The 14950-nt window shown below is 41.7% G+C and overlaps 1 protein-coding gene across 4 annotated transcripts in view; it reads left to right on the forward strand.

Moving 5' to 3' along the window:
* The first annotated feature begins 351 nt into the window (after window positions 1-351).
* CDK2AP1 (cyclin dependent kinase 2 associated protein 1) overlaps window positions 352-14950 on the forward strand; it is a 31887-nt gene continuing 17288 nt past the window's right edge. The window contains exon 1 of one of the 4 annotated variants that reach the window (XM_033956615.1): window positions 352-599. In XM_033956615.1, coding sequence (XP_033812506.1) covers window positions 533-599 — 67 coding nt within the window. In that variant the 5' untranslated portion in view covers window positions 352-532. Of the gene's footprint in view, window positions 1326-13246; window positions 13351-13545; window positions 13566-14950 lie in introns of those variants that run through there. The other 3 variants (XM_033956617.1, XM_033956616.1, XM_033956618.1) reach the window with 3 other exon arrangements.

Here is a 14950-nt window from a genome sequence, read left to right on the forward strand (position 1 = left end):
TCACAAGTGCTGCATGCATAATACTTAAATGAAGCCCTTTAAAAAATTAAAGAAATAAAGAGACAGACTAATATTAGTAAGGTAGCGCCAAGAGCCATAAAACAGACACACAAAAACAGCTTATTATGTGATTCTTTTATTGCAACTCCTTTGTTAAATGCAGTCCGAGTTAAACAAAATTTGGAAAAAAAAAAAAAAAAGTTGTTTCAAAAGTTTTTGAAGTTATGCTTTTAAGCAAATCTAAAATGCATAAGTATTTTTTGGAAAGGCAAATTAAGTACAAAAAAAAAAAAAAAAAAGAAGTAATGTTTGTGGGGTGAAATGCAGCTGGCCCCAGGTGTGCCCTTTGTCTTGAAGTTTGGGATCCCTTGTCCCCCAGTGATGTATGGATGATAGATTGCATTGTGGGTGTCAAATCCAAGTGCCGGCCATATTTGCCGGTGCGGCTGCTGTAAACAACTAAAAGTGTCTGAAAGGGAGAGACAGAGACGCTTCACTGGATTTCAGGACATTTTTATTTCTTTAATTTGCAATGTCTCTGGGAATGTCTTACAAGCCAAACTTGAACGCTCACCTCCCTGTGACTTCCATGAACCAGGGTAAGTGGGACAGGGGCAGCAAAGACGAAGTTTTGGCAGCCTTTTTCGAGCCCGAAAAAATGCGCGTGCCGAATACCTGGGGAAAGCCCCAGCCTGTAGTTTTTGTCCAGTTCTATATGTAGGGTCAGATCCTGAGAGCTGATTCATATCCGCCATTATTACTAATCAGGCGCTCGCTCCGCTTCCCTGCCGGCAGCGGCGGCCCGGGCTGGGGGGAGCGCGCCGGCGATCCCCGTCTCCTCGCGCCCCCCGGTCTGCAGCGAGGAAGGGGGGAGGGGAGAGGCGGCGGCGGGCTCCGGAGCGCTTTGATGGGTCCGCTCCGTCTCCTCCATCGCTGCCTCCCCGGGGCTGATGATTGATCTGGATCAGGAGCGCTCCCCTTCGCTCTCTCGCCGGGGACCCCTAGCGGCCGCTGGCGGAACTGCGCGTCTTGGGCGCCGCTCCTCCTTTGTCTGCTTTCACTTTCCCCGAAGCGAAGCCGCTCGAGCGCTTTTCTCTTTCCGTGAGGAGAAAGAATAATAATAATAATAATAATAAAAAAGCAAAGAGGAGGCTAACGCAAAAGCGGAGGGAGCGGCCCCGAGGAACGCCTCGCTCTCTCCTGGTGCCGCCCGAGTTCTGGCGCGGGGATGCGCCGAAGGAGGCTTCGGGGCAGATGGGCTACTGGAAGCCGGGGCTTGGCCCCCCATCTCTTCTCGGCACGCGCGAATTCCTCGGGAAGTTAAGGCACGTGATTTCCCCCTTCATTGTCTTGTGCTGTTGCTTTTGAACGTAAAGCGCCTTAATGCAACTAGAATGTGGCTATAAAGGGTCTCTTCTATTTATTTGCTAGTCAGTTGATCGATTAAGGGTTGACCTGAGCAGCTTATAAGAAATATATATATTTTTTTGTATATGTGTCTGTATTTTCAGTACAAGATCGATATAAGACGTGCCCCTGAACTATGGAGGCCAAGACAGATCCTGGCTGGGCTAATCACTTTCAGACACAAAGGCCCTTAGGAAGGAGAGAGCGTGTTAAGCTCTGTGCTCTTCTTTTAACTGTCTCTCTCCCTAACTGGAAACTGTTACGAGGCTTCAGTCAAAAGCAAAATTGTCTTACCCAATAAAACTTTGGGGGACGTCCAGAACTTGATTATGGCCAGAGATGAAACACGGATGTTTGTGGCATCTGAATTCAATTCAGCTGTACTAATTTGCAGGGGTCAAACTGACCAATTCGTGACCCAGGCTTTATTAATTGCTAATCTAGTGTTGGGCCGCATATGGGTGGGGGACCGTGGCCCAACCCATTCGGCTGCCTGTTAATTGAATTTCAGATGCACTAAATTAGACTGTTCCGCTTGAGATTACATATATATAAATTTGTAGAGGTCTTTTTGTTAAATAAACCTGGCATTCAGAACAAAGCACCTATCACAAAAGTGAGACCTCCAATTTTTAGGAAGAATGTTTTTTTTTCAAACTCTTCTGACCCATTTTATATTAATCAACAAAATAAATATTATTTATTTTTAAGTTAGAATAGTACCAGGGCCGTTTCTGATGTTTTGTATAGGCCCTAAAATGCAGATACCTTAAAATACTAAAAAAAAATTTTTACGGGGGGGGGGGGGGGGTGTCAATGTCTGAACCACTTTGGTAAAATGCATGCATAAGCAGTGATGATTATACAGTACACTGCTTTGGATAGCCATTCTGTCTGAAGAAGTCGAAGTAAATATGTAGATTTAAAATTAAATTGGAATGGAGGAGCGGCCTAAGGCTTAGTGCAGTGGATTGAGAACCTGGGGAACTGCCTTTGATTTCCACCGCAGCTTTTTGTAACTGGGGAAATCATTTAACTCTTTGTTGCCTCAGATATAGAAACAAACTGTGAGCCCATTAGGGACAAATGTACCAGCATATAATAAAATGTAACCCATTTTGGTGTCTTAACACAGAAAGATGGTATATCAAATCGCATTGCCCTTTGAATAGCAGCCTATAAGTTCTGATTTGCTTGTTGTGCCATCCCCATTCCCAACCAGGGAGCATCTCACAGAGTTAACAGTATTCTGTTAACTTGGTAGCTGTAAATAAAGACAACGGAAAAATCACAAAACATATATAATACCTTAAATGTTTAGAAACTCTTTTTCTTCTCAAGATTTCTTAGCACTGTGTATAAAGGACAGGCTGTTATGTACAGCCAATAATGTTTTTGACCTTACTGAAGTTCACATTACAGTATATCGAGTGCTGCCAAGTGAATTTTTCTGGCAGCAAATGTAGGGCAATCTTAAATCTCTGAAATCCTGATTTGGTGCATTTTGGAACCATACTGCTGACTCTGCATGGGAAAATAGAATTGCAAGTACATTGATTAAATCCATTGAGAGACCAAGTCATCAAAGACAAGAATATAGGCAATTTGAGTAAAACCAGAGGAAAGAAACCTTTTATCCAGTTATTTTTTTCCCTCTGATTTGGATAAGATGCTTAGGTTGATGGATCAAGGCACAGTCAGTTTGCAAATACCCTTTAACTTATCAGCTGTGTTTGATTTAGTAGGCTAGAGATGTACTAGGATTAAAGGGAAGTGAGGAAGGATTTGGGCAGGGCTGTTAACTGAATTTGGTAGTTTCTTTCTGGGCAAGTCCAGAGAATAGCATTAAGAAGTAGGTCTTAGGCCTTTGAGGTGGGGGTTATTGCAGGATTCTCCCGTTTCCCTGTAGGTTAATGTTTATGGCACAAAGGTATAATATGCAGATGATATGCAAATCCATAATCTACAGAATGAATCCTAGGAAGATTTGGTGATGAAGTTAGGGAGGAACTTCAGAATGGGTGATAGGTTGGGGTGTGCATTAGAGAATGACATGGGGACTAGAGAATGACACGGTGACAAAATTCATCACCGTTCCCGTCCCCACGGATAACCGCGGGAAACCATCTTCATATCATTCTTTAAGGAGAGAGGGAAGAATCGGAGTATAATTGGGCACAACCACTGACCCACTAGCTTTGCTTTGAAGAATGCTGGTGTAGAAGGATTGAGGTTGAAATAGACACTAGAAAATGATATGGGATTATTTCCCACGGTTATCCATGGGGACGGGGACGGTGATGAATTTTGTCACCGTGTCATTCTCTAATGGGGACAAAGTTGTCTCCATCCCCATCCTTCCTCACGAGTTCTGTCCCTGTCCTTGCTCCATCCCTGCAAGCTCTGTCCTCAGATGTACAAGTCTCAAACACTTTAAAATCATAAATGTTTGAGGCTTGTGCAGGTTTATTTATTTATTCCATTTTCTATACCGTTCTCTCAGGGAGCTCAGAACGGTTTAAATGAATTTATTCAGGTACTCATGCATTTTCCCTGTCTGTCCTGGTGGGCTCACAATCTATCTAATGCAGTGTTTTTCAACCGCTGTTCCGCGGCACACTAGTGTGCCGCGAGATGTTGCCTGGTGTGCCGCAGGGCCGCCGGGCCCGGAGCTGACAGGGGGCCCGAGGCAGGGGCGCCAGTAGCTCGCCAAGGCAAAGTGAGTCGATCACCCAGGACTCACTTTGTCTTGGCGATCTAATCTATCGAGCCGATAAGTCTTCTTCTCCCCGACGTCAATTCTGCAGGCAGAGAGGAAGTTCGGGCCAGCCAATCGCTGCCTGGCTGGGCGGAACTTCCTCTCCGATTGCAGAATTGACGTCAGGGAGAGCATGCGTCCGAGTCGGCTTTGGGGCCTGTTATCCATTGGTGGGTCCTGTTCCCCGATGGCAGCGGCAGTGGCAGTGGCTTGGGGAACGGCAGGGAGAAAGAAAGAAAGGGGGCAGGCAGGGAAACAGAAGGAAAGAAGAGAAACAGAAAAAAAGAAAGAAAGGTCAGGGAGAGAGGAAGAAAAAGTTGGGGGAGGGAATGAGGTGTGGAGGAGAGAAAGCATACTGGCTGATAGAAGGGAAGAAAGATTGGATGCACAGTCAGAAGAAGAAAGTGCAACCAGAAATCACCAGACAAGGTAGGAAAAATGATTTTATTTTAAATTTAGCAAAGTGGAGGCAGTATTACCACAGTTTTCAAAGGAATTTGCCCAAATAACTTAATAGTTAACTGGGTAAATTCCCAGAGATGAAAACTTCCCTTCACTTACTATGCACAGTTCTGAATTTATATCTGCTGTCTATATTTTACAATATGGTCACCTTTTACTAAACCGCAATATTGGTTTTTAGCGCAGGGAGCCTATGAGCATCAAGAGCAGCGCTGGGCATTCAGCGCAGCTCCCTGCGCTAAAAACTGCTATTGTGGTTTAATAAAAAGGATGGAGGAGGGTATATTTGTCTATTTTTGTATGCTATAAAAACCAAATACAGAGAGAGACTGAGAGCTGTTGACGAAGAGCTACGTGTGTGTTTTTCTTCGATTCCAGCCAGAATATCAGCTTTGTGTTCAGCCAAACAGGCTCAGGTTTCGCACTGAATAAAGTATTTTATAATTTTTCACTATTCTGTTTACTTAATATTTCATAATAAAGTAATTATAAAATACTTTCTTTGTGTTTATTTGATTCCTATTCAAGAGAATTACTTTATATATAATCAATATAGGCAGAGAGTTAAATTTTTTAACATTTTCTAATGGTGGTGTGCCTCGTGATTTTTTTCATGAAACAAGTGTGCCTTTGCCCAAAAAAGGTTGAAAAACACTGATCTAATGTACCAGGAAAAGGGATAGAACTTGCACGGCCAGAATGGAGAGAGGGACAAATTTGTCTCCATGTCATTCTCTAGTCTAGATGCATATTTGGTTTGTTTGGACACCTACAAAATTTTTATGCAAATATATGAGGGGCCACTAAAAAGTTCACAGTCCAGCCGAGAAGAGAATGATGTAAGTTTCATGGCTCCACATCATTCTCTTCTTGGTTGGGCTCAGAACTTTTCAGTGGCCCCTTGTATTGTGATGTCATAATGCCTCATTCCATCAATGCCTAAGAGTCAGCCTCATCGGTGATGTCACAATGGCTTGGTTTCCCTATACTTGTGCCCATTTACTAGATGCTTTTGCCTCATTGAAACAAAAAGTGTCAAGAAAAGTGTGGAATAACTTGTGGAATAAAAGTGTGGAATGGCTCTACATCATTCTCTTCTTGGTTGGGCTGAGAACTTTTCAGCGGCCCCTCGTATTGCTTGTGCATGCATAAACCTGTGACTTAAGACTCATACAATTGATTTTCATGCACAAAAATGTTCTTGTGTGCATATTAATGTCAAAAATATGAAATGTGTGGAAAAAAGAAAGAACACACAAAAATCACAACAGCTTTGTTTAAAATGAATACTTACTGAAATATTTGTTTGGCTGTGCACACACCTAGTGGCAGGTCATTGATTAAGGGTGAATAAAGATGAGAGAGACATTTTCTGGGTAGAGTGTCAAGTTTAGCCTGTCTCATTTGCTGGGTTTATTATTAGGGACAACTTTTTTTAATCTTTATTTTTTGCTTTTAAATAATAGTTCAAAGTACTATTTTGAAAAGAAATTACTGAAAAGTTTTAAAGCTAATGATATCATTAGTGAAAAATAAATAAGAGGTACATCTCCATCTTTATGGACTATAAACAATGGAGAGATGAGAGAGAATTTCATGGAAAATGGATATAACCAAAGACATAAATTAATCTAGGAAAGAGAGCAGGCGTCAAGCATTCTTATTCTAGACCCAAATTACTATGGTTCATGAAGGGTTGCCATAGAAACTCCCTTACTCGCGAGAAAAAAATTGCAATTGAGCAGGTTCATAAAAAAATATACGTAGCTATTTCCATGATAGATTCCAAAACATTTACAAGGAAACTTTAATTGATACTCTGCTCCCAGTGGGGAAAAAACCCAGCTTGACAATAATTCAAAAATTTCTTCCTCCGAATCTGTGTCCATCGTGAGACATTGGGAAGTATATGTATCTCCTATCCCCTAAATAGGAGATTTGTTTAAGATTGCAATGTAATTTCGGCACCATTTCTTTATCTTGATGAAATACAAAAGAGACCAACATTGGGGCCTGCCCAGAAAGTTCTATTTCGGATGATTCCAACAATGCAGAAACATCTACAACTTCTTTAAGATCTTTCTCCATTGTTTTCAAATAGTAAATCATCTGGAATGGGGGAATGTTAGACGCCACAATCTTTAAGATAGTAATCAAAATTTGCATTTAAAGTTCCTGGGGCATCATAAATCTAGAAATAGGAAAATTGAAGAATCTCAAATTTAAACTCTGATTTTTCAGATTCTCCGGTTTTCTCAAAATCACAGATTTATCTATCACTTGTTGAGCTACGAACAATGGTTTTTTTGTCTCGGCATAAAATTTTTTCCACCCTCTCTATGATGCTCTGCATGATGCTGTGTAATGGTTTCAACTTGTTGCAATTTAACACAGGGATTTAAACAAACAAAATTAGCATATAACGAGTGTAAGTTTTCAGTGGCAGTCCAAAGTCACCGTCCGCAGAGCTAAGTGTCGAGACGCACACTCGGTGCGAAACTAAGCAAGATCTTATCTCCCTATTACAGGGGTGCCCACACTTTTTTGACTCGCGAGCTACTTTTAAAATGACCAAGTCAAAATGATCTACCAACAATAAAATTTAAAAAAAACACAACGCACACTGTACGCATAGAATTGTTAATTATCATTCCTATTCCGGGGTTTTTTGAAAAAGGGGTCAAAGCAGATGACTCTATGCACTGTCACCTCAGTTACAACCATACAAAAATAGACAAATACCCACCCTCTTCCCTTTTTACTAAACCATAATAGCAGTTTTTAGCGCAGGGAGCTGCGCTGAATGCCCAGTGCTGCTCTCGACGCTCATAGGCTCCCTGCGCTAAAAACCACTATTGCGGTTTAGTAAAAGGGGACCATATTGTAAAATATAGACAGCAGATATAAATTCAGACACATTTTGATCACTAAATTTAAAATAAAATCATTTTTCCTACCTTGTCTGGTGATTTCATGAGTCTCTGGTTGCATTTTCTTCTTCTGATTGTGCATCCAATCTTTCTTTCAGCCTGTATGCTTCCTCTCCTCCACACCTCATTCCCTCCCCCAACTTTTTCTTCCTCTCTCCCTGACCTTTCTTTCTTTCTCTCTTCATGCCCCCTTTCTTTTTTTCTGTTTCTCTTCTTTCCTTCTGTCTGCCTGCCTGCCCCCTTTCTTTCTTTCTCCCTGCTCTTCCCCAAGCCACTGCCGCTGCCATCGGGGAACAGGACCCAAACCGCCACCAATGGATAACAGGCCCCAAAGCTGATGCCGCCGCCGCCCCATGTTCTCCCTGCTTCAGGCCAACCAGCATTCCTCTCCCCGAAGTCAATTCTGCCGTCGGAGAGGAAGTTCCGCCCAGCCAGGCAGCGATTGGCTGGCCCGAACTTCCTCTCCGACGGCAGAATTGACGTCGGGGAGAGGAAGACTGATCGGCCCGATAGATCACCAAGGCAAAGTGAGTCCTGGGTGATCGACTCACTTTGCCTTGGCGAGCTACCCGTCGATCGCGATTGACCTATTGGGCACCCCTGCCCTACTATATGTGCCCAAACCATAAATGCCAAAAACTGTCCTGTACTTCAAATGTATTTTAATTCTAGCTGCTTTACTTATAGGGCCTATCTGTGCCGTACTACTGTGCTCAGCCCCCAAATCTTGTATTCATCTCTCCATACAGTTCATAAGAATTATCCCTCTGTTGCTGTTCTTCCCTTGAATCTGCTGTTCTGAATATCTTGTATGTGAATTTGCATCCTTGTTGCCCATCATTTGCCATGCTACCGTGCTCAGTACCCAAAACATGTACACTTCTCCCTCCGTATTCGTGGTTTCAGCAATATCAGTTTCCATTATTCACGGTTTTTAGCTTGCCGGCTCCTCCCCCCCAAATTACGTCAGGTTGCATAGAGAAATTGCTGATTCCAAGCGTTTACAGAGAAAATCACCGATTCCCAGCACTTTCTTCACCATGTTTTGCCTCTCCTTCAGGAACAGGCCGGGTCTCCCACCATGTTATTCACTGTTTCACCATATTCACCATGGTTTTTAATAGAAAACAGCGTACTACAGGGTTACTATACAGCATACTACAGGATTAGGGTATAAACATTTTAGGCGGTGGAGAACTTACAGGTCATGGACCTGGGAGGCCGCCACAGGAGTGGACTGCTGGGCATGATGGACCCCTGGTCTGACCCAGCAGAGACAATGCTTATGTTCTTAAAAGTTATTCGCGTTTTTTTCTGTATTTGCGGATCTGTTAATCCCCTATCACAGTGAATATGGAGAGAGAAGTGTACAGTACATAGGAATTTCTACTACTGTTCTTCATCCTTTTGAATAGTTGTTCTGTTTATCTGCAGCATATGAAGTTGTAATCTTGTTGCTAAACCTTCTACTGTATATGTAAACTTGTAACCCATTCTGGGCTCTTCTGAGAGGATGAGCTAGAGTCCAGTGGTAGGGCACTCCGGTCCTCGAGAGCCGTATTCCAGTCGGGTTTTCAGGATTTCCCCAATGAATATGTATTGAAAGCAGTGCATGCAAATAGATATCATGCAGATTCATTGGGGAAATCCTGAAAACCCGACTGGAATACAGCTCTCGAGGACCGGAGTTCCCTACCCCTGAGCTAGACATTCGACTAAATAAATAGAGGGGAGACAAAGGTGCCAGCTTTCCAACAGCTATAAAATCAGTCATAATTTAACCTTTTCTTCCCTCTCCCAAGTCTACACTGATAGAATCCAATGATAATTCTCCATGTGATGCCGACACAATGTTCGTTATCAGAATAGATGGTACATTCTCTTCAAGTTTATTCAGGTTTTTGATTAAACGCTTATCCAAAGGTACAAAGCGTTGTACATAACAAAAATTTTTAAAAAGTTGACAAGGAGAGTAATATTTTAACAAATTATACATGCAAAATTAAATTGTGAGACATAACCCACGAGAAACAATGGGAAGAAAGGGGAGAACTACAATTTTTTAAAGAAAAAGTACACAAAGGTAAATACATAAGGGACTAGGAGGGAAAGAATTGCTGGGGAAGATAAGTGTCAATAATGGAGACTGTTAAAGTTAAAATGGATTGTATTTTCAGTTAAAGGCATCTTTAAAAAGAAAGCACTTTAAACTGCTTCCGGATTAAACGCAGGACTTTGATGTGTCTCACCAGGCAGATGCCCGCGGCCCTCCTCACATGGCAAATCATCCATTTTTCTTCCTGGAGCTGGGAGTGGATTGGGGCTTCCTGGGCTCAACGAAAACTCATTGTCCTGCCTGGGTTCTTCTCTCAACCCAGTAGCGGAACTGCCCAAAAATTGCCGCAGAGACTGTATATGCTGTTATTATAGTCTGACATGAAGATGGAACTTGCAGGAATGGATGAAGGGATAATTGTCTTGCGCTCGCTTGTCCCGCTCGTGCTTTTTACTAAAAATCATTCACGCTGAATTGTCTTGTGCTCAAATGTCTTGCGCTCACTTGTCTTGGCGCTCAGTTGTCCGCGAGCTTTTGTCTTGCGCGCATTTGACTATGAACCAAGTAGACACTTATCTGAACTCCAGAGGTAAGGCTTTCCAGCACATTGTTTTACGACTCGCTGTCCTGTTTATGATCACTGACAGCTTCACAGTACTGAAAAGTGGCATGTCCAGATGCATCCTATCCATAGATCGCAAAACACATTCTGGCTGATAAAACTGCAAAGCAGAGCATAAGACAGACGGACAATGGTCCTGCAACAACCTGAAAATTATGCACAAAACCTTAAATTCAACCTAGGTAAACAATGTAATTCACGAATATGATTGAATAATGTAATATGATTGAATTTCAAGGCACATGTATGATCAAACAATTTTTTTTATTGATGCAAAATACAAATATAATCACCATTGCTTGCAGCACACACTTAGGTAACCCCAAGTAGAGAGAATTACAGTAGTCGAGCACTGGAGTTATCATCATAACAATGGCAGTTCTAAAATTATCACTTGATAGGTATTCTCTCAGTCTACGCAACAGTCATAATTTGAAAAACACATGAGATATAACAGCCATAATCTGTGATTTGAAAGGCAAAGAAGAATCTAGCAAAAACCCCAGACACCTACATTTCCATAGGACTGGGATAGTGACACAATCTAGCAAGATCTCGTAAGGACAAGACGTTAAATTTTTCTTACGACTAATGAGCAGAACCTCTTGTTTTTTCCATATTCAATTTTAGCTGATTGTGAGTCATCCAATCTTGGATTTCTTGAAAGCAGGCATTCAGATCTAAAAGCACTTTGTTAAACGAATGTAATCTTTATAATCTAAAATCCTCAGTTGAGAGATGAGAGGCACCAGCTTACATTCTGGAACCAATAATTTGCAAAAGATTCACTATAGTAGATGGAGAGCCCTTGGAAAAAAAAAAAAAAGGTGAAAGGCCATGGTGAAAAACATCTCTACTGTATGTTATGACACAAGTGGTGGGAGCAGCTATTTGACAAAAATTAACATTAATAAAAAGAGCATATTAAAAAGATAAGAACATAAGAATAGCAATACTGGGACAGCTGACAAGCCCAGTATCATGTTTCCAACAGTGGCCAACCCAAGTTCCAAGTACCTAGCTAGATTCCAAAGTAATAAAACAGATTTCTTGCTGCTTATCCTAAGAATAAGCAGTGGATTTCCCCAAGCCATCTCAATAATGGCCTATGGAATCCCCGGTTCATAGACAATGGCGCGAAAGACAAAGGTGCGCGCCGACAACTGAGCGTAAGATGGAGGCGCGCGCCGAAGAAAATTACAGTTTTTAGGGGCTCCGACGGGGGGTTTTGTTGGGGACCCCCCACACTTTACTTAATAAACATTGCGCCGGCATTATGGGGGGTTTGGGGGGTTGTAATCCTCCACATTTTACTGTAAACTTAACTTTTTCCCTAAAAACAGGGAAAAAGTGAAGTTTTCATTAAAATGTGGGGGGTTACAACCCACCAAACCCCCCACAACGCGGCGCGATGTCTACTAAGTAAAGTGGGGGGGTTCCCCCTCCTCGTCGGAGCCCTAAAAACAGTAATTTTGAGCGGCGTGCGCCTCCGCGCTGCGCTCAATTGTCTGGGCGCGCCTTTGTCCCGGCGCGCTTTTGACCTGACACCGAATTCCCTTTTAGGAATTTATGCAAACATTTTTTTTTTTAAACACCACTAAGCTAACTGATTTCACCACATTCTCTGGCAATGAATTCCAGAGTTTAATTACACATTACTTGAGATGCTGGCATTTATGCATGCAGCTGGCAGATTTTACAAACTTGGAGGCTAAGGGGAGTCAATTAAAGAGCAAAACTCGGATGTTTGGATTTTTGCTAGAGAGGTAAGCACAATTTCCTCCACAGTTACCAAGTCAAAAGGGGCAGTTACCTAACATTTACGCATACGTGGGAGCAGGTGAATATGCTGACATGGTCATTATTTTAGGTTACATGTATTTCTGTAACAACATATGAGATGCAAGCTTTTCAGACGGACCAGAATGCTCCCCTTCAAAACCGTTCGTATCACAGATATAACATGTGAAAAGCGGCTTTTCTAAAATCGCCGTGGATATGAGTATGGCAATTTGCATATGTAAATGATATACATTAGTTTTGTTTTGCATGGTTTTACAAGAGGTCATGTGAGTTATTTTATTGTTATTTTTGCTTTTGGTGATAGCTTCCAATATGTGAATTATAAATATTGTAAATTAATTTTAATTAACTTAACAATTACAGTTTTTTTTCCCTGTAAAAATCGGCAAAGCTAGCGGTAATGGTTTGATGCTACAATTTGTTTTGGTTCCAGGAGCTAGCTGCAAATCAATAAATATATTCTCTCATTTTGTGCATTCAAGAAGAATTCTTCTTAAATGGACCCAAAATGATTTAGGGAGAGGGGGAATTTATCAAAGCACTAAATGCTAAAGACACCCTTATATTTCTATGGGTGACTTTAGTGTTTAGCGCCTGCTAGTGCTGTGGTGCCCTGTGATATATTGATCCTTAGTACTTTAAACCCCCCAGTTACGTTAGACTTTTCTACCACGGCCCAGAGCGCTAAATGCTCCAACACTCAAAGTAATTCTATGCGTCAGAGCAGTGTCGGAGCATTTAGCGCTCTAGGCTGTGGTTGAAACCTCAACCGTGGCTTAGTAAAAGGGAGAGGTAAATATTCTGTACAAAAACGATGCAATCTGCAGAAATTAAAAAAAAAATTAACTCTTATTGTTTATTTGTAATTCTCTCCCCCTCTAGTGTTTGGTAGATGCGACTGCATCATTATAGTATGACAAATGCTTCAGTTTGCAGTTGTTACAGACAAGAAAGAGTTAATATTTAAATTTCATAAAAGGATATAATAGACTTGAAAAATGTCAACAAGCTACCTTTCTTGCTGCAGACATATATTTTCCTTAAATGTATTGTGTTTGTCAGTACAGCGCTTCCTGGTTTGTGATACACAGGGAGTGATCACCTATTACTGTGGATCTCAGCCCAGTCCTTGAAACACACCCAGCCAGGTAGATTTTCAGGATATTCAAATGAGAGATTTGCGTGCACTTTCTTCTTGGTTTGCAGATCTGTCTTATGCAGTTTCTAACCAGACTGGCTGGATATGTCCCAAGGACTGGGTTGAAAAGCCTTTTTGTAGTTAACACGTTCAAAGCAGTTTACTTATATACAGGTACTTATTTTTGGACCTGGGACAATGGAGGATTAAGTGACTTGCCCAGGGTCACAAGGAGCAGTGCTGGGAATCGATCCCACAACCTCAAGGGGCTGAGGCAGCAGCTCTACCACTAGGCCACGCCTCACCTCGTCATGGACTACCATTCGGGGGGATTCTGGATTGTGGTTCGTCACATGTTCTGCGGATTGGGTGTTCATGATTCAGTTCAGGTCTGGCTTTGAGATTTTCCGACTGATTTGGTCGTGACAGTGAAGTGCTGCTTTCAAGAAGCAAGAAGGGAGAACTGCGGAGTTGATGCTCGTGATGCTGGATTTTATTATATCGCACAACAGAACTGCCTTTTGAGAAGCGGGGGATGGGATGGAAACTGGTCTGCCGCTTTCAAGGGATTATGTTTACTTTGAGAATTCATCAAGTAACCCATACTTGATTAGAAGCATAGAAGAACTCAATAAGGTTTATTCCCAAGCTTGCCAACATCCACATTTTGCCTTAGCATAACAATCATCCTTAGGACCCCTGAGGAAGACATTTGAGTTGAAACACGGCCCGTGTTGGGTCCGTACTTTTCAAACTATGTGGATATACAGTTGACTGCATAAAGAACTACATTTGTTGTGGAATATAATAAAATCTGTCATCGCGAACATCAACTCTGCAGTTCTCCCTTCTTGCTTGCATCATTTCACTGTGGATCAATTCTACAGTTTTGGTTAGTGAAGTGCTTTCTCCAGAATTATTATTGCTTCTCTGAATCTTGGCAAGTTCCAGAAAGTGATGCTTAATGTGCTATGTTGGGATCTCAGAAGAACTTCACTGTCATCTTTCTCAGCACATTAGGAGCATTCTTTTGTTGACAGGTTAACAATAGGGTGTTTGTTTATTTTAAGATATATCTGCTCAATCTACAGTTCTTGGCAGATAACAAATGAACATAACATAACTAGTAAGGATGATTTAGCACTGAAGCAAGTTGTTCCCAGTGTCAAATCTCCATGCCTCTTGGTGCAAATTTAAATGTCATTGTGGCTCTCAAACCTTCAGCTAGTCATCTTTTCAGGGTACCCATAATGATTTTGCATGAGAAAGATCTGCATGCACACTTACAATATGTAGCATGCATACCTTATACAATATGTAGCAATAAAATTTACCCTCCCCTCCCCCCCTCACGATCAAACTTGTAAATTTAAGGGAAAAATAAAATAAAATGTCATCTAATCGGTACAATACTTTGAAATGGCTCCCACACATCCTGAAATTAATTATACATGCAATATCACATCAAAAGACTATAAATCAAGTCCCCTATTTCATCTTACAGAAAAGGTGTTTGTTCAACATTTTCTTAAAACTAAATATCCTGGAAGCTTATTCCACTCCTGAGGACCCACCCATGAAAACATGCTAGCCGCAGCTGTTTCACCGTGGGACTATGTAGGTCATCGTGAGTCACCGAGCGCAACATGCACTGCAGTTCATATGGCAGAATGCTATCCATCAAGTGCTTTGGTGCCTTATTGTGAATACAAAGATGCACCATGACCAATAATTTATAAATTTATTAGTTAATTTATGTCTCAGTTTGTGCTGC

This window comes from Geotrypetes seraphini, chromosome 8, assembly GCF_902459505.1.
Source record: "Geotrypetes seraphini chromosome 8, aGeoSer1.1, whole genome shotgun sequence".
Taxonomy (NCBI): Eukaryota; Metazoa; Chordata; class Amphibia; order Gymnophiona; family Dermophiidae; genus Geotrypetes; species Geotrypetes seraphini.